The sequence below is a fragment of the Ailuropoda melanoleuca genome, chromosome 14, assembly GCF_002007445.2.
Source record: "Ailuropoda melanoleuca isolate Jingjing chromosome 14, ASM200744v2, whole genome shotgun sequence".
NCBI classification, from domain to species: domain Eukaryota; kingdom Metazoa; phylum Chordata; class Mammalia; order Carnivora; family Ursidae; genus Ailuropoda; species Ailuropoda melanoleuca.
In genome coordinates this window covers 43,177,413-43,195,128 of record NC_048231.1, presented here as the reverse complement: position 1 = coordinate 43,195,128, position 17,716 = coordinate 43,177,413, and the positions used below count along the sequence as shown (strand labels likewise).

Genomic DNA, 17,716 nt, shown 5'->3' with positions numbered 1-17,716 from the left:
GGCCCCTCCTGCCACCCCCAGCAGCTCAGCTGCATTAGCTGACCTCTGCAGACCTCGCCCTTTGCCTCCAAGGCAGGGGAACACCTCACCCCCAGCAGAGAGGGGAGCCCTCCCTGCACCTTCCAAGGCGGGGGCGTGCCGCCAACCGTGCGTTAAATGGGACACGGCTGATCTCGCGCTGCACTTGTCAAGAGGGCGCTGGCCCAGCCCTGCACTCTGCGTCTTAATTGGGTGTCTGAGAGCTCTTGCACATGCTTCACACCAAGCAAGCGAGTGTCTGAGGCTCCCGTAGGCCCATTAGGTGCAAAGACATTCCTTTGTTCGCTGACAAGCAGGGTCCCATCCAGGGCTCCCGGATGGGCAGACTAAGTGATGTTTTCTTAAGGAAGACACGAGATTAACCACCACTAAAGCCCCAGCACAATGCAGGGCCCTGCCCGTCACTGTCAGCGCTGTCTCTCTGCAGTGACTGACAGGGGCGCTCCCTTGGCCCCTCAAGCCTCAGTGTGCAGGATTACCCTGAGCACAGCAGACAAGCTGGCTGGGCGGGCCGCAGTGGAAATGTAATGAGGCACCTGACGTTCAGGGGACGGAGAGCCTCCAACACCCCTGCCAAGTCCTGTCACTGGGCCACACCACTGGCAGGTGGCTCTGGAACAAAGCCAGTGGCTTCCCACCCCTCCTGAGCGCCCGCCCCGCTGTGAGGCGCAGACAGACCCGGTAGAGGGTCCTGGGAGGGGCGGCTCTGCTCCCCGTGCCTGGAAGAGAGGGTCAGGGTCTTCCGAGGTGTGGCTGCGGGGTCGTGGGGCATGCCGACAGCTTGAGAGCAGTTCCCTGACAACCGTGAAGGGAGGGGGAATGGACTGTGTGTGACAGGCTCGGCGGCCAGGCCCCACCCCAACCCGGGCCATCTGGGGGCGCCTGGGGGACAGCACAGGCGGGGGCACACGTCAGGAAGACACCCTGTTTATTTACACTCCAGGAACGCCAGGGGGGGGCTCGGAGGTGGGCAGCCCACAGGGTGGGTTTCTGCACACATCGTCATCTTCTGGCATCAGGGGCCTGGCGGGGCTGGCTCAGGCAGGAGGGTGTGAGAGGTGCAGGGGCTGACGACCCCTGGAGCCATCCCTGCAGGGCACGCAGGCAGTCTGTCCAGAGGCCGCCCATGCTGGCTACCTCGGGGGCTGTCCAGACAGGGGTGAGGCTTGCCTGGGCTCAGTCTCCGGCATCCTAGAAGAATGGGGGGTCAGCAGGGGTAGTCACGCCATCCCTGTATTTGCCTGGCCATGTCCCCTGTGCCCATACACAAGGATTCTCTGGGGACAGATGAGAAACGTGCCCCAGAGAGAGCCCCCGCCCTCACCAGATTGATGCATCACAGGGAACGCTATACTATTAAAAATATTTTGCAGGGATGTACTATATGGTGACTAACATAATATAATTTAAAAAAATTTAAAAAATATTTTGAAATGACAAAAATTTACCGCAGGCTCTTAACAAAACAGCTCTGTTAGATGCGATATTCTGATAAGAGCTTCCCTAGGATGCCTTCTGTCTGTCCATATCAAGGGCAGCTTTGATTGGGGGGCTGCAGTACAGCAAGTGCCCAGGGTGCCCCCAAGAGAAGCCCCAGGCCTGTGCCCAAATCCATGGGACCCTCACCTGCCATTCAGCCCCTCAGGTCTGCTTGAGGGCACCCTGTGGAGTGCTCACTGCTCTACCGGCTACTTCAGCCCTCAGGACCCTAACCCCGGGAGGGGCTGACAGCCACGGGGGACACCCCAGGCTGGGCCGCTGAAGCTTGGAGAATGCTCTCACAGGGCCAGCTGTATAGGCCCTGACCACATGCAACCTTCTGGCAGGAGTCAGGGAGGCACTCCCTAATTTCCTCCTCCTCAGAAGAGGGCTGCAATGAACAGACCCCTAGGCTTCCGCCTGCCGCCGCCCAGCCTGACTCTGCAAAGCTCTAACAGAAGCAGATGTGTGGGCGGCCGCCGTGCTCAAGGCGCCGTCTCCACCTTCTGGGCGACAGAGAAAAGAGCCGGCGCTGCTCTGCATGGAGCAACACCGGAGAGCGAGGCCTGCTCCTCCCACCCAGCAGCCCACTGAACTCAGCCAGGGGGTGCTTTCCACACCCGGTGATCCCCCGCCCACCCCGGACAGGCCACCACGGTGGGAGCCCAGCCTCAAGACATTTCCTGCATCTGGGGAGCCATGGCAGCCAGGCCAGTGTCTGGGGGTGCCCTGTAGGGGGGCCCCTCACATGGCCTCCTTCTCAGCACTGTGTCTTCAGCCCCTGCAGCCTGGGCACAGGGCTCCCATGTCTGGGGGGCATGGCAGGTGTGGCCTCCCGTGTACCTGGAGAGAGCTATTCACCGTGGCACCCTACCCCCGACCACGGTTCCGCCCCAGCTATGTACCTGGATCTGAGCCTCCGAAGAAGCCAGCCGTGGGCGGCTGCAGGAGTGCCGCGTGCCCCTGGCCTGGCAGGGATGGCTGCTTACCCTCAGCAGCCCGTCACAGTGGGGTCCAGGCCCGAGCGCTTGGAGATACGCAGCTTGGCCACCTCCTCGGCGCAGGTGGGGTGGATGCCCACCGTCCGCATCACCTGTGCGTAGGAGGCCCCACACCTGCACACGGCAGGGGGGGATTCAGGGGATGAGTCAGCACAGGGTGGCAGGTCCACATCATCCCGTCCCTCAGAAGATGGCCCACGGGGAGGGCCTGGGAAGTCAGATTCCTCACAGCTCCCCAGCCCTCGCCCCTACCCCTCTCTTCTCCACCCAGCAGCCAGGAACACACCTGGCAACGCTTCTGCTGGACCCGTCCAACATGACTCCCAATGCCAAGCAGGCCCACCGCAGGCCCACCTCCTACCTACCCCCGCCCCTCACTTGCTCCGTCCTGGCTTCCCGCTGCTCCCAGCCCCCCAGGTGCAGGCCCACCTTGGCCCACGGCTTCGGCTGCTCCCTCTGTGGGCCTGCTCCCTCTCCCTACCTGCCCCAGCGGGACCGAGCCCACGTCGATTACTGCAGCCTGCCCCTGCGCAGTCCCCTGCCTGGTCCTGCTTCCCGCGCTCTTCTGCTCAGCACCCAGCACTTTGGCCACACACGCCCCCTGCCCCTGCGGCAGCAGCCACCCACAGGGCACCAGTCACCTCCTCAGAGGCACGGTGAGCGAGGACCCCCCATGGGGCACTTCCACGGTCCGCAGACAAGGCTCCAACACACAGCCCTTCTTCCATCTGTGCACACGTGGCCGACTGTCTGGGCGTGAGTTCCCGAAACGAACAGGAGTGTGTGTTTCAAGTTGTGGACAGAAGGCCCCCAGAGGGAGGGTCCAGTTCACCCCCTCCTCCTGACTGTGTCTCACTCAACATGGGTCTCCTCACTCCACTGATTGGCTCAAACCTGCAGCGTCTCCACTATGCGGATGCTGGAAATGATCACACCAGACTGGACAGTATCAAACCTTTCAACCCTCGCTGACCAAAATGCTTTCCTGGTGTTTCAATTACATTAAAAATTCTGAACGAGGCACAGCAACGTTCTACTATTTATTTTAATTTTCTTTACCTGTGAATTGCCCATTCATGTTCTCTACCCTTCTATTGGCTCTGTCCTATAATTATTATTGTTACCTGCCAGGAAGCCTGGGGTGCCCCTGGGGCATCTGCACTAGTCCCTCACAGATCCCGTCAGTCTTCCTGGTATGGGCCCTGCTCCTCGAGCTCCCGCCCTGTCCTCAGACTTCTATCTCCACCAACCTCTGAGACCGGAGCTTGGCCACAGCCCCAAGCCCCAAGCACACTTGGGGCTCCGGGAGGCCCGTGCAGCCCTTCTCTGCTCCCTCAGCCACACTTCACCTTCCACCACCCTGCCTCTGACCGCCGCACACCCCACTGCCCCAGACAACCCACCCCCACCCAGAGCCTCCATCAGCAAAGGCTCCAGGCAAGCCTGGGGACCCGGGACCCCACAAAGCACCGCCTATGCCCAAGATCCAGCTCTGGAAAACACATGCCGGCCCTGAGGCAGCTCTTGCAGACCTTGCTCGTGACTGCCTGGGTTTGGGCCCAGCCCTGCTCATTCTAAGTAGAGAAGACCCAGACTATGACCCAGCCCCGGTGGCCAGGGACATGGGCCTCTCCCCTTGCTCCCCAGGTGGCCTGGCCACAGACTGACACGGTATGTCTGGCTTAGGAGCATCTGGCTGGAAAGGAAAGCTGCCTCTCATGTGAGGGGAGCTGCCATGTCTGAGGAGGAGCTCTGGTGAACACACGCACAATGCTACGGAAGAGCGACACCACGGCAGCCGACACCCACTGCAGTGCCACCAACTCCCAGAGCCACACGGGCCCGAGCCGCGCTCAACGCTGACATTCCTCTGCACTTACTTGATCCCCAGAGCAAATCCTTGAGTGACTTCGCCTGCGTTGGGGCCTAGGAAGTGCAGGCCCAGTACCAGCTGTGGGGGCTTCCGCAGGCACACCATCTGCAAGCCACATCTCACAGTCAGCCTGGCAGGAGACGGGGCCCCCGGCCGCACGGGCAGCCCGGGGTGGGGGGGTACGGGTGGTTGCAGGGAGCTTCCCCGCCCTTGGGTGCCAGCTCTTTCCCTGCCTCTCACCTCCTGGTGTGGCCCAGCCCTGGGCCCACGCGGACACTTACCTTTATGTAACACTGGGACGCGTCCCGTTCAGCCACCGTGAACTCCAGTGGTTTATAATACGCATGATAAACCTAAGTGACAAGATACCGATTCCTGGAGTCAGCAGCCTCATGGGCTGCAGGGATGGGGTGGGGACCCAGAACTGCCCACTTGGCCTCCAGGTTGTGGTCTGGGTAAGGACATGGCTGAGCTGCCATGACTAGCACCCCTCTCTCTCCCACACAAAGCCAGCCTGTGGCTGGAGCCACAGTCCGCAGGACAGAACATCTCCCACCCAGGTCCAAGGCCCCACGGACCACAGCAGCAGAGTGGACACCAGACTGGGTAAAGTGCAGCCCACTGTGTCTTGTCACAGAGCCCAAGGCTCAGCCCCCAGGAGTCCATACCAGCTGGATGCTGTGGAGTGGATGGGGTGACTGTGGGCACTGGCAGGGGGTGTCCGGCCCACCCAGTGGCTATGTGGCCTCCCAAGCATACCCTGGTGCTGGCTGGGCCCTCATTTGAGCAAGGAGGGGGAGGCAGGCATGGGGAGGCGCCCCTGGCCCACACTGGAGCTGTCGGCCAAAGGCTTTCAGCACCCAAGAAGGGCTCGACAGCGTGTTCGGGGCTGCGGCTGAGTAAAAAATGAGCGGGGCCCTCACATGTGCTGCACAGCCATTATTAATTAATGGAACTTCAGAGAATATTGTTCTAACTAAGACAGAATTGAAAAGAAAACAAACAAAGGGTATTTGGCCATTCAACATTGTGAAACATAAAACAACATTATAGAATGCCACGAACATGTGTCCCCATGTACTTGTGATGAATCAAACAAAAATAGCAAATAAAGTGCTGGGGGGAAGGCTGGCCTGTCAGGCCTGGCCCGTTGATGGAGGGGACCGGGGCGCTGGGGCAAGGGGCAAGCCCTGGAACCCAGTGACTCATTCCCAGAGGGCACGAGGCCCGCGCTGGTGGCCACACGGGGTCTGGTTTCTCCTGGTCCGTGTGCAGACTGCTGTAGTAGCAAGATGAAGCCATGCTGGAGGCGTCCAGCGTCCACAAGCCTGGCAGCTTTCACAGCTTCCCCCGACCTGCCCGAGCCACCCGCGGTACCCTCGGGGGCCATCCCAGGGCCACGGCAGGCCGGTTGAGCACACTCAAGAGGAACCTTCCTCTGGGTTAGTACCTAAGTCTGGGCTGTTGGGGGCCTGTGAGGGCTGGACAGATCAAGGATCAGGAACAGAGGCAGGGGTGGCAGGGAGGTGGGGTACCTGAGGGCCGGGCACAGGTGGGCTGTGGCAGGGCTTTGCGGGGTGGGCGGGGAGAAGCCGATGGCAGAAGGTTGGAGGGTAGGAGAAGCCTTTCCAGGAGGAGGGAGACACGTGCCCCTGTGAGGGGCCACACCCCAAAGGCACCCTGGTTTCTGCGGCTGTCCTCCAGCACTCCCGTCCCACGTGTCCCTTCATGCTGTATCTCGGCCATCACTCTGGGCCCCCTGCCCACCCTGCCAAACTGCAGGCCCTGGGAAGCAGGGACACCAATGCTGCCACTTGCCCGCCAGGCCTCTGTCCGGGAGGGGCTGCCATCAGGGCATGAGGGCCACACAAGGCATTCTGTCCTGACATCCCTCCGCCCTCGGGGCCCTGACTTACCTCCACATGCTCCTCTCCGTGGCGAGCCACGGCCTCCTCTTCCGACAGCCCCACACAGCCATACTCTAGCGGGGTGAAGACTGTGGTGGGGACCTGGAAAGCAGGTCCCAAGTGAGGTACACCCCTGGTGACCCAACACTGAACATCCCCACACTGGGGTCCAGAGAACAACAAGCGCAGGCCAGGTCCCCGCACGTGCTGGCTGGCAGGCTGCGACAGGACATGGGGGGCACCCTCCCTGGTTCTGGGGCCACACCCGTAAAGCTAAACCTCACTTGCGTGCAGGTGCACACACACAGAGTGTGTGTGTGCACACAGGTGCGTGCATGCACACCGCCATGCCCTCGCAAGAGCTTAGCTGCCTCCAGGCTGGACTCAGCGTGCGGAAGGGCAGAGGGTACTCACGTTGTCGTAATCCATCACGTCTGACGACTGACCGCACAGCCGCTGCGCCAGGAGCTTTCCTGCCATTATAGCCGTAGGTGTCAGCTCGGGCCGCCCCTGAGGCACGGAAGGAGCCCGGGGTTACTTCGACACATCTGGGGGAGGCTGTGCAGGACCCCTGCCACTGCCCATACCTCCCTAGTGAGGCTTCTCCCTGTCCGAACCCTCCAAAGGCTGTTTGCCTCCGGGCACCAGGGCCCTGGGCAGATGTCCTGGTTCTTGCCTCCCCCTGTCCTGCTCCAGGGAGATATCTGTGGTTACGGCCCCCTTCCCTGGAAGAACAGCTGAGCTGCCAGGGAGCCCAGCCACACCACCCACACTCGCTTGTGGCTTCCCTCCGAACCCCTTCTTCAGGTTGGTGACCTTGGAGAGCCGCCCTCATGACAGCTCGAAAGAGATCCCGCTCCTATTAAATCAGCCGCATTAGCCGGGATTCGGACTAAAACGGGCCCTGGAAGCATTTCATGTGCTCCTGACATGCAGCTTGGCTCGCACGTCACAGTCCATTACAAATCCCAAATCCAATGCCGTGCTGCCAGAGCCCCCTCCGTCCCAGGGTGTGTCCCGCTCTGGGAGCCGGGGGTGCCACAGCCCCCAGTGTTCCTACACGCGTCGGCCTGGGACCGGCTGCCAATCACCTCTGCGGCAGCAGGAAATGCAGATGTTGTTTGACATTCCAGAAATGAATAGAGATCCGCAGAGATAAACTCGTGAGAGCAGCCCGTGCATTCCACCGGACCTGACTAACTGCGGAAACGTCCTTGCGGACCGCACACAATACGTCACCAGACAATGGCCGGACCGCCCGCCCGCCGGACTCTTCCCCACCTCACACCGGACCACTGGGGTGTTAACTCTTTGGATCGCCCAGAATTCCCTTTTCAACTGAGTGGATTTAATACTTCAATACATGTTGCCTTTGTGTGTACTACCTCTGGCAACACAGTCTGAAATACCAGGGGGTCCACCACGCTGGCATGAGCCCTGCTGCAGACGGCTCTCCACCTTGCTCAGCCCCTGGGGCGCGCAGAAAGCCTGGTGTGATATATGTGGCACCGTCTCCCAGCACTGCGAGTGTTATCTTGGGGCACAGCACAGAGGATGAACACAGAAGGGGCCACCAGAGTGCCCCGTCCCCACCACCAGAGATCACAGGAGCAACAGCACTGCCCGGTCTAGCGGGCATGTGAAGCCACTCACTTCCGTCCACACCAGCAGGTCAACTAGATGGTCAGAGCGGACTTGGTGGGAGGAGGGGCCAGAGCTTTGACCACACGCTCCAGCAGCTGTGCCCGTGGTCCTGCCTCCATTTGCTGGTCTGCTCCCCATGCACCATTTCATGAGCCTGGGTTCATGGACAGCCTGAGGGACTCAAGTGGCGGCCCCTTGGCTCACATGTCTGCATTGACCACAGCTAGTGGGTGACCCCTCTGCTACACAGGCACAGCAGGAGCCATGTTGTCCTAGCAGGAGAGGTCTGTATGGAGTCAAGTGTCTGCAGGACAGACCTGTGCCAGATGGGTAGGCCGGCTCCTCAAGAACAAAGGGAAGGCCCAGCCTTGCATGGCCCCCCGCCTGGTCCATCTCTACAAGTGTGCCAAGCTCTCTGGAAGACCCACCCATCATGAGCTACAGCAGAGGCTAAGGGAGGGATGGTCCTGTAGCATTGGGGACAATTGCCACCTGTACCCCCTCAGCTGTGGGATGCCCCACCCAGGCACCCACTTGCCGTAGATACTGGTTCCCCCTCCCCGCAGGCATTTCCCAAAGTGGGTTCTGGGGTGTGCATGGGCAGGGCAGTGCTTGCACCCTTGGGTAGGCATGAGCCCCCTCGCTGAGCTTGCCTGGGCCCCAAGCTCTCTCTGCTCCTCCCTCAGGTCCCCCTGACCACTGCACTAAGCATCTTCTGACATCTACCTCAAACAGTTCAATCATTCTCTTGTCATCTGTGACCCCGACCAGAATGTCACCATGAGGGCTAAGACTTTTGTCTGTTCCTGGAGTGGCCACAGCTCCCAGGAAAGTGGCTGGTGCCAGAACACGTCATGGCAGGTTTAACAGCATCCCCCAAATTCACGTCTGCCTGGAACCTCAGAATGGGACCTTGTTTGGAAATGAGGCTCTTTGCAGATATAATTAAGGAAAAAATTGAGATCATTTAGGATTGGTCACTTAGGGAGGGCCCTAAATCCAGTGAGGGTCCTGAGAAGAGAGAAACAAGGAGACACACACACACGCACGTGCACGTGAAGTCGGGCAAAGTGCTGCAGCTCTAAGTCTGGACTGCCTGACGGATGAGGACGTGTCCTCCCCTAGAGGCTTTGGAGGGAGCACAGCCCTGCCCACACAGACTTCTGGCCTCCAGAACGTGAGAGAATACATTTCTGCCGATCTAAGCCACCCAGCTTGTGGTGATTTGTAATGGCAGCCCCAGGAAACTAACGTGTCGATGACGCTGGCAGGACTGGCCACCAAGGGGCCTGCTGTATCTCTCAGCCTCCTCTGGCCATGGCCCCTCCTGAGCCACCTTCCTTGGGCCATGCTGCACATGCACAGGACCAGCCAACTGCTCCCGAGGCTTTGGGAATGTGGGGGTCCCACGACTGACCAGCCATGAAGGGGCCATGAAGAGGAGGGGCGCTGACCAGATGCTTCCCAGGCCGGGGCAAGGCTTCTGCCAGAGACTTGCAAGGGCAGGCCTGGTGAGTGGGGCTGTGTCCCCATCTGACAGCCCAGTCAGGGAGAGTACTGACCCATCTACAGATCAGAGGGTAAACTGAGGCGAGGAGGTCAGGCCCAGTGCTGCACGGCCAGGATAGCTCCAAGGCTCTGCCCAGCAGCAACATTTCTAGGGCTCTGTACCTCCAGCCCACCTTGAGGAAGTCAAGGCTCATGTGTGCAAGCAGATGTCTCTTCCTCAGAGCTGACACATGGGGAGGTTCACAAGAGGAATTTGCTGATGGTGCTTTTAGTTTTTAAGCCTTCCCCCCCCCGCCCATACAAAGGAGGAACATTCGAGCAAGCAGAGGCTGGTGCCCAATCCTTCCCAGAACTTGAGTCTAACAGTACTGGGGTTTGGCCCAGAGCCTCTGTGAGCCTCGTTAGGTCCCTGAGGCCCCAGCTGTGGTGGGGGAAAGGGTGGTGAGGCCAGGTGGCAGGTGCAGGCCGTACCTCTGCTATGTCTCCGATGGCATAAATGTGGGGGACGGAGGTAGTTTCCTGAGCATCGACCAGGATCTTCTGACTGTTGGGGTTGGTGTTTACTCCAGCCTTCTCCAAATTCAGACTTCGGGTTTCTGGAATTCGACCTGAAGGAAATAAAGAGCAAGGCTGAAAGACCTTCAACCAGGTTCCTTGGTTTATTCAGAACACCTCTCAGCATGCCCACTTGGAATTGGTAAGACATGAAGCACAACGGCGTTGAGGGGCTCCCGGCCTTCTGTGGCCTCACACGCACACACCCACATCTATGCACAACGCACGCACGCTACACCCCCACACCTTTATTTGCACAAAGAATCAACAAGAAGATGAAGCAGAATGAGGAGGAAAAGAGAGGAAGAGAAGGGATGGAGGAAGCAGAGATGGGAACAAGACTTCTCTAAATACATCCTGTGATACAATTTTGGTTTTTAAATCATATACATAGTTTATATATTCAAACAACAAAAAATAAAAATGGAAAAAAAAAGTCCCTGTAATTTGTAAATAATCTGACACAAGAGGGCCTAATTGGATATGCAGTTGATACAAAGATACAAAGATAATTCGCTGGGGAGACTACAGCAACCCACATTTCCACTGTAAAATCCTAAAACAATTATATCCTAACAATAAAGATCTAAAGTGCCATTCAAAGAAGACAGTTAAAACCCCATAAAGTCACATTTGAATTGGAAATTCATTCTTTTTTTTTCAATACAAAGTTCCTATGGCTCTGAACACAGAAAAAGTCTAGAAGCAGCGACAACCCAAGAGTATGTGCGCCCATCCCTGGACGGTGATCTCAACCCTTCTCTGCTGCAGGGACCAGGCTCTTGGGCGCCAGCCCACTCAGTGCGTGACCAAAGGTCACCGCAGCCACAGCTGCAGACACAACACGACAGGGCCTTGCAGCCTCCGAAGGCATCAGGCCCTGAGGGGAAGGCGTGGAATATACACACCCTGGGCCATGGCTCCTGTCGTGTGCACGCATTTTCCCCTGGGGCCGGGGTGCACGTGTGTCTCAATGTCTGTGGAGCACGCCTCTGGGCCCCAAGTGAGCGGACAGCCTCCTGAGTCCCCACGTGGCCCGTCCTGGGGTAAGGTACCCTCCCTCCTACTCTCTGCATGACCCCGCCATTCCCCACCCTCCTACAGGGTGCTCTTCCTGCCCGCTTACACTCAGGATGGTGCTTCGCGGTGGAGTTACGCATCTATCCTGCCACCAGATTGGGTCTGTGTGAATAGGCTGTGGCCTCGCATCCCCATAATTGGGCAGCAGGACATCCTCCAGAGCAGGGAGCGAGAACACACGGACTTACGCCCTGCGCAGGGTCTCAGGGCAGGCCCCACAAACCCTCTCTGGCAGCCAGCACAGGTGCTGAGCAAGTGGGCGCCTTGGGCACCCCACAAGCCAAGCCCTTATCTCCTCTCTCATGTGCCTGTGGCAGGCACCTGGCCAGCATACATCCCCAGCTTTGAGACCCCTAGAGCTGAGAATTGAGATGGAAAGAAAGGCAGAGGCCAACCCACACACCATACCCATGCTTGGGTGCAGTCATTTTGGCTAATCCCGACGAGCAACTCTTGGATGCCAAGGCCGGCAGGGGCAGGGGATGGCGGCAGCAGCCTCCCTGCCAGGCTTCACATGCCTACAGCCCTGGGCCTTGTCACAGCTGAGCTGCCAGCAGAGGTCCCTTTCTCCCCTAACTCAATGTGGCCTCACTAAGCCCAGGGGTGGCAAAGGCAGCTCTTCCTGCTGGGCCCTGGGAGGGCAGTGGCAGCCCCTCGGGGCTCCCGGTATGCCCTGAAGGCAAAGATGAACAGTTTCAAAGGCACAGTTCCCACAGCTCCGGGTGACTCAGATACACAAGAGGTCAGGTGGTGGGTGGTGCCAGGCTGAACATCTGGAAGACCAAGTCCTATGAAAGGGAAACCTTAAGTCTCCAGCTGCTCTCCCAGAGTGGGAAGTCAAAACACAGAGACTCAACTAAGCCGTGCTTCTCAAGTTCACGGGGAGCCGGCTCCAGCCTCTTCACTCTGCTTGGCCGCAGGAATCAGGTGCTGGGCGGGCTGACACCCGTCACCCAGCATACCAGACACCAGCGATGCGACGTGAGGCTCTGGAGGTCCCTGCCTTCTGATGGCACCAACACCAGCTCTGGTAACGTGAACGGAGATGCATGAGCTTGCAGAGCGCAACATGCGACGCTGGCCAGTGTCCTGCCTGGACGAGGCAGCGTGGCGGCCCGGGCCTGATTCCCAAGTAGGGGATCCAGCTGGCTCCTGGGAGCTCTCGTGCACCTAGGAAGGGACTGGAACGTGCTGTGCCTCGGCAAGGATGGAGCTGGGCCCAGTGGGCAGGCCTGGTGGGGGTCTGCTGGGTGAGCTGAGAATCCCTGCAGGCGGGGGACTCATAGCTGAGTCCTCAGGCTCCTTCCCAAACTTACGGTTCTGGGGAGCAGGGCACACAGCAGCTTGCCAGGCCCACAACCTCCTGGCGATCACTCCAGGCTGAGGCTGGAGCGTCCAAGGACAAAGCTGGCTGCCCGCAGACCACTCTGCTCTGACGCTGGCCACGCTGCACTCCTGCCCGGCTGGTCCTGGGAGGCCAGGAGTGTTTCCTTGTGCCTCATGGTAACCACGGTAACCACACTCCTCTTAGATGTCAGTCTAACCACATCCAAGGTCTCAAAGAATATAAAGATAAATTTAAAAGGAGTAACAGCAGTGGGGGTAGACAGAAAGAATATGCCCCACTTGTGGAAGGCACTCCGTCGAAGCTTTTGGAATGAATAGTGAAGGGAGAGGCTGCACCAAACAGTCAGAGATAGCCCTAAAAGGGCAGCCATGGGAGCATCGGGTTTTGGAAGCTGTGCTGACAGGGCCTGTGTGGGGGAGGCCTGAGGTTGGCGGGGGGCCCAGCTCCACCCAGGCACCCCATTCTGTGGAGCCATGCCCTAGGGCTATGGTAAGGTGCCACCAGCTGCATGGGGCCACAGCCAGGATGCAGGCCTCACTGAGCAGACGACCTGGATGAGGGTCATGGAAGAGGGAGACACATACTCCATGACCTTCGAACTTCTGTTCCCTTGGGCTCAGAGCAGAGTCATGTCTCCGCATAGGTGCTGGGGGCCCAGTCGGATGGTGTGGGGCCCCCACTCAGCTCAGGCCTGGAGCCCCCAAGGAAGGCAGAGCATGGGTGCTCGGGTGGGGACCCAGTGGTAAGCCATGCCAGCAGGGCAGCTCTGGCCGCATGGACAATGCCTAGTCCAGGTCAGACTTACATGGCCAGAAGCAAGACTCAGGGCAACATGCAAAGTCTTCTCCCTCACCATTTTCCTCTCATGCAAAAACAAAGGTAGGACTCATCAGGCGATTCAGGGGAAGACGGGCGCCTCCATGGCAGCCCCCCCCCCATGTGTATCACCCTGTATGTCGCACACGGTGCTTTCCCACACCCCCAGCAGGCCATTCGCTCCATGCCCTGCAGGATCTCTTGCTCCCTGGGGCCTTGGGTCCTTGGCACCCAGCTCGAATTTGCCAAGTGCTGCTGAATGGTTCCCTGGATTGGCTCCCACATGTCTGCTCCCTGGACATCACCGGGTTGGGGATGGCAGTCTGTCCATGTGTCGGTTTAGTTCCTTGGGACAGTCCTCAGAGGAAGGCCGGCTGCCTGGATGGACGGCTCCTTCTTGGGCTTGCTCCTTCCCTCCGGCCGATGTTTTAATTTCCACTTCTTTGACTGCCAGTACATTTACCAGTAAAACTAAGGACTTCGGGCCATGTATTTAGTAGCTGTATTTCCTTTTGTGAACTGCCCATTCCTTGCCTTTTCTCATTCATTTATCTATATCTCCATGACTCAATTGCCTTCTAAGAGCTGCTCACATGATACGTGAATGACACTCCATCATATTTACTGCAAACAACAAGGGCGTTAAGATTCTAGATGCAAACATGTTCTCACTTCCTCCTCAGAGGCAGCGTCCAAATAAATGTGTGGTTGGGCCTTTGGAGCTGCCTGCCTCACCAGGCTCAGCCTCGTCTGCTGGCCTGAGTCCCTCTAAGGGATCATGTGACCCCTGGTGCACCGAGGTAAGACAGTTCCTCCCTCCCCGTGCCGAGCATCCAGGACACCCCGGGGCCCGGACGTGCTGCAAGAAGCTGCATTCAGCCTGAGAGCTCCCGGTGCAGCTGGACCAGGCCGGCCCTCCCCTTGCGGCACTGAGGTCCCACCAGCTGGTGCTACTGGCCGGGGGAGGCAGCCCGGCCACCATGCTCACCCAGCCAGCTGGAGAAGGCTGGAGAAGGCTGAAGGTCAAAAACTCCCCAGAGGGTGGCTTTGGTCATTCCTACCTGCTCAGCTGGGCCCAGGGACACAAACAAGTGGACACATGCAGTTTCCCGGGCCTCTTTCTCGCCGTTACAGGAAAATGGGCATTCCCTCCAATTTCACGCCTGCCTGGAGCACACGTTCCGACGAGTGAAGGGCAATCCGTGTAATGAGGTAAGATTTAAGTGGCAGCAGGAGTATGACAGGGTGAATGAGGGGCTCTGATCAGACAGACGCAGAGAGAGTGTAAAGGAAGCAGCCTAAAGCTCAGCGCCAGGGTGGGGGTCCAGGAGGCAGGACCCGCAGCTTCACACAGGTTCATGGAGGGCCTGCCCTGGGCACCGCTCCTGGGGGGCACATGTGTGGCCCCCCAGAGCCAGCCACACCCCCTAGGCTGGCTGCGGGACACCCTGGACCAGACACAGAAGGCAGAACTCATGCCTTTGGCACCTCTAGTCAGATCCCTTTGAGGCCTATCTTTTAAAAAATTTATTATGTGTCTCTTGTCACCTTTGAGACTTTAGGGAAAAGGATAACAACAGCAAAGGGGTCCTTTTATTTTCTCAAATGGCCCCATCTACAAGAGCCCCAGAACCCCAGCCACAACCTTAAGCCCCCCAAGAGCAGGGCTGGGGACCCGTCCTGCTGCCCTGGGGCCCAGGCAGGGCTTAATATTTGCTGAATGAATAAGTGAGCCTTAGCATGACCTGAGGACCTTAGCATGACCTGAGGCTGGCGCCTTACTGTGACCACCCGCACCTGCCACGGCCCCCCAGGTCAACCCAATGACACCTCCTGCCCTGCCCTGGAAACACATGGGCCTTTCCTATTCAAGCCTGTGTGCAGCACTGACAACATATAAAATAAGCTCACATGGGCTCCTAACCCCCCACAGCCAGCCCTGGAACTGGGTGGAGCCTCCAGCTCAAGCCCAGCTGCAGCTTGGTCCACGGGAACCCCCAGGAAGGAACACGTTCCCTGGCAGGTGGTAATTATTGCTGTAACAATTACAAATGTCAATATAATCTTCCTGCTGGTTGACTGCTCCCAGTAGCACTTGTAAAATTTAGGTAGTGTACATTAATGCATACAAACGACACCCATTTATCTTTAAATGCAATTTCACCAAGTCCTTCTCCTTCTTCTCCTTCTTCTTTTTTTTTTTTAAAGCAACTGGTTTCTACCATGTTCTAACCATAAATATTGAATTTGACTTGGTAACGAGATCAGGAGTGTGAAGGTAGGCTGGCCTGGGTCTGATGGCTGTGGGTCAAGGTGACCCTGGCCGCGGACAGGAGCCAGCTCGCAGGCCTGGCACTGCTCTTGGCTCATGGCAGTTCAGGGCATCCCAAGCAGAGGGCAGAGGACCAGTTGGTGAGCACAAGGTGCTGCTTTCCCGCTGCCCTTGCCCGGCCTCTGCAATGGGCTGGCGCCATGGTGAGCCAGAGCGGAGCTAATGAGAGCCACTGAGTGGACGGTGCTGGTTCATGAGCCATGGTGCACCATCCGGGGCCACACGGGGTGGTGGGGAAGGCCGTGGTCTCAGGCCCAGCCACCTCCCTCGGCCTGTGGGAGGTGCCTACAGGAAGAGCTCCGTGAACATCTTCTTCCCCTCCAAGAAAACACACTGCATACACAGATTTGAGTCTCTCTTCACATTGCTAGTTACAAACTTGATGTTTATACTGAAATAAACAGGTGTTAGAATAGGAGAGGCTCGCAAGCAGAGCAGTGCTTCCCTTCAGGCCTGGAGAGCAGAGAAAGATGGGCCTTAGTGAGCCGGGGAGTCTGCATGTGGGACCGGTCACAGGTAGTTAGGTCACTACAAAGTCCCCCCTGGGGAGAACACGGCCACACTCAATTTCCTACAGCCACAGCAAGACACAGGCCCAAAGAACAGGCCCGGTGGCCTTGGACTGGGCTTCTCTCAACAAGGTCGCACCCACGCTCCGACTGCCAGCCCCTCTCTAGCAGCCCAGCGCCAGCCATGGAGAGCCTGGACTCCTCTCACAGCTGTCGGGAGGCACTGGGGCCTGGCCTGCTCCATCCTTCTTGCTGGACTCAGAGACCCCCACCCATGAATTCCCAGCCTCGGGGGCTCACTTCTGTTTTGCCTCCAGCTCCCAGTGCTGCTGCCCGGCACTCGGCGGGGGTGGGGGTGTGGATATTCCACAAGCACTTGAAGGGGGGTGTCTATGGCACGGAGAAGCCATTAGCTGAATGTAGCTGAGCAAGGCGGCCTCCTGTAAACCAGAGCCAGCAGTCCCTGCAGTAGAGGGGGAGCCCCAGGCTGCAGCCCACCCAGGGCAGACGTACTCCACTCCCTGGGCACTGTGGGCCCCATCACTCTCTCCACGGGTGCCACCTCCTCCCTGGCTGTCGTCCATGGGCATGCTCTGTGTAGGTGGGCTGTGCCTGGAGTGGGGTCCTCAATATGGTGGTCGGATTAGATGCCGGAAAGCCGGGGGGGGGCACTGGGTGGCTCAGTCGCTTGAGCATCCGACTCTTGATTTCAGCTCGGGTTGTGATCTCAGAGTGGTGGGACCAAGCCCCGTGTCGGGCTCTGTGCTCAGCGTGGAGTTGGCTTGTCCCTCTCCCTCTGCTCTTCCCACCACCACCCCCCCTGTGCTCTCTCTCACAAATATATACATAAAATTTTTTTTTAAAAAAAGAGGAAGCTGGAAAGCTGGGCCCCCAGTGCCTACTGGCTCTCTTTATATCATTTTAGAGGCTCAGAAGTTATCTGGGGGTTTTACACACAGGTGGGCGAGACCAAGTTCCCTGCTAAGACAAAGTCTGAGGAAGAGGAAATGGCTGATTCCTAACAGACCAAGGGGCCTGCTGAGACAGGGCCAGGACAGCCCTTCCTGGCACTCCGGACGGTGGGAACACCAGCCGTCTGGGCCTTCTGACCATGGGCAGGACTCCTGTGGCCCAGGGAAGGATGCACCAGAGCCCCCACCCTCTCCTCGAAGAGGGACAGGAAACCTTCCAAGAGGCTAGAGACGCTGAGGGGCACGGGACAGTTCCAGCGGCCGGCCTTCCCAGGGCTTCGCTCCAGAGGCCCCTGGCCAGACTCTGAAACAAAGTCGAAGCTAAACCTCAGCTGAGCTCCAGCTCAGAAGCGTTTCCACGCGCAAGTGTCCACCCGGCTGCCCCGTCCTGCCCCTGCTCCCCCCACCCCCGACGACTGAGGATTCAGGCCACAACTGGTTAACTGCACAGGGTGAATTCGAGCCCGCGGCACGGCACGGCACGGCGCAGGCTGACTGTCTTCACTCAGCACCGTAATCGGCACATCTGCAGACAGGAAATCCTCCTCGCTGCGAGTTCCCAGTCTATTATCTGAGACACCTGGTGTGGGTGGGTGATTCAGAGACAAACAATGAGCCGGCCCCCTGCACAGCAATTAACTGCTTTAACTGCT

The 17,716-nt window shown here is 58.6% G+C and overlaps 1 protein-coding gene across 4 annotated transcripts in view; it reads right to left on the bottom strand.

Annotated features, from left to right (window-relative positions):
• Positions 1-950: 950 nt before the first annotated feature.
• TXNRD2 (thioredoxin reductase 2) overlaps positions 951-17,716 on the bottom strand; it is a 46,854-nt gene continuing 30,088 nt past the window's right edge. For 2 of the 4 annotated variants that reach the window (XM_034643156.1, XM_034643155.1), the window contains exons 12-19: positions 9,924-10,060; positions 6,714-6,809; positions 6,309-6,401; positions 4,674-4,745; positions 4,400-4,497; positions 3,161-3,269; positions 2,424-2,633; positions 951-1,230 (exon numbers count right to left, since the gene is read on the bottom strand). In XM_034643156.1, coding sequence (XP_034499047.1) covers positions 1,216-1,230; positions 2,424-2,633; positions 3,161-3,269; positions 4,400-4,497; positions 4,674-4,745; positions 6,309-6,401; positions 6,714-6,809; positions 9,924-10,060 — 830 coding nt within the window. In that variant the 3' untranslated portion in view covers positions 951-1,215. Of the gene's footprint in view, positions 1,231-2,423; positions 2,634-3,160; positions 3,270-4,399; positions 4,498-4,673; positions 4,746-6,308; positions 6,402-6,713; positions 6,810-9,923; positions 10,061-17,716 lie in introns of those variants that run through there. The other 2 variants (XM_019801124.2, XM_019801125.2) reach the window with 2 other exon arrangements.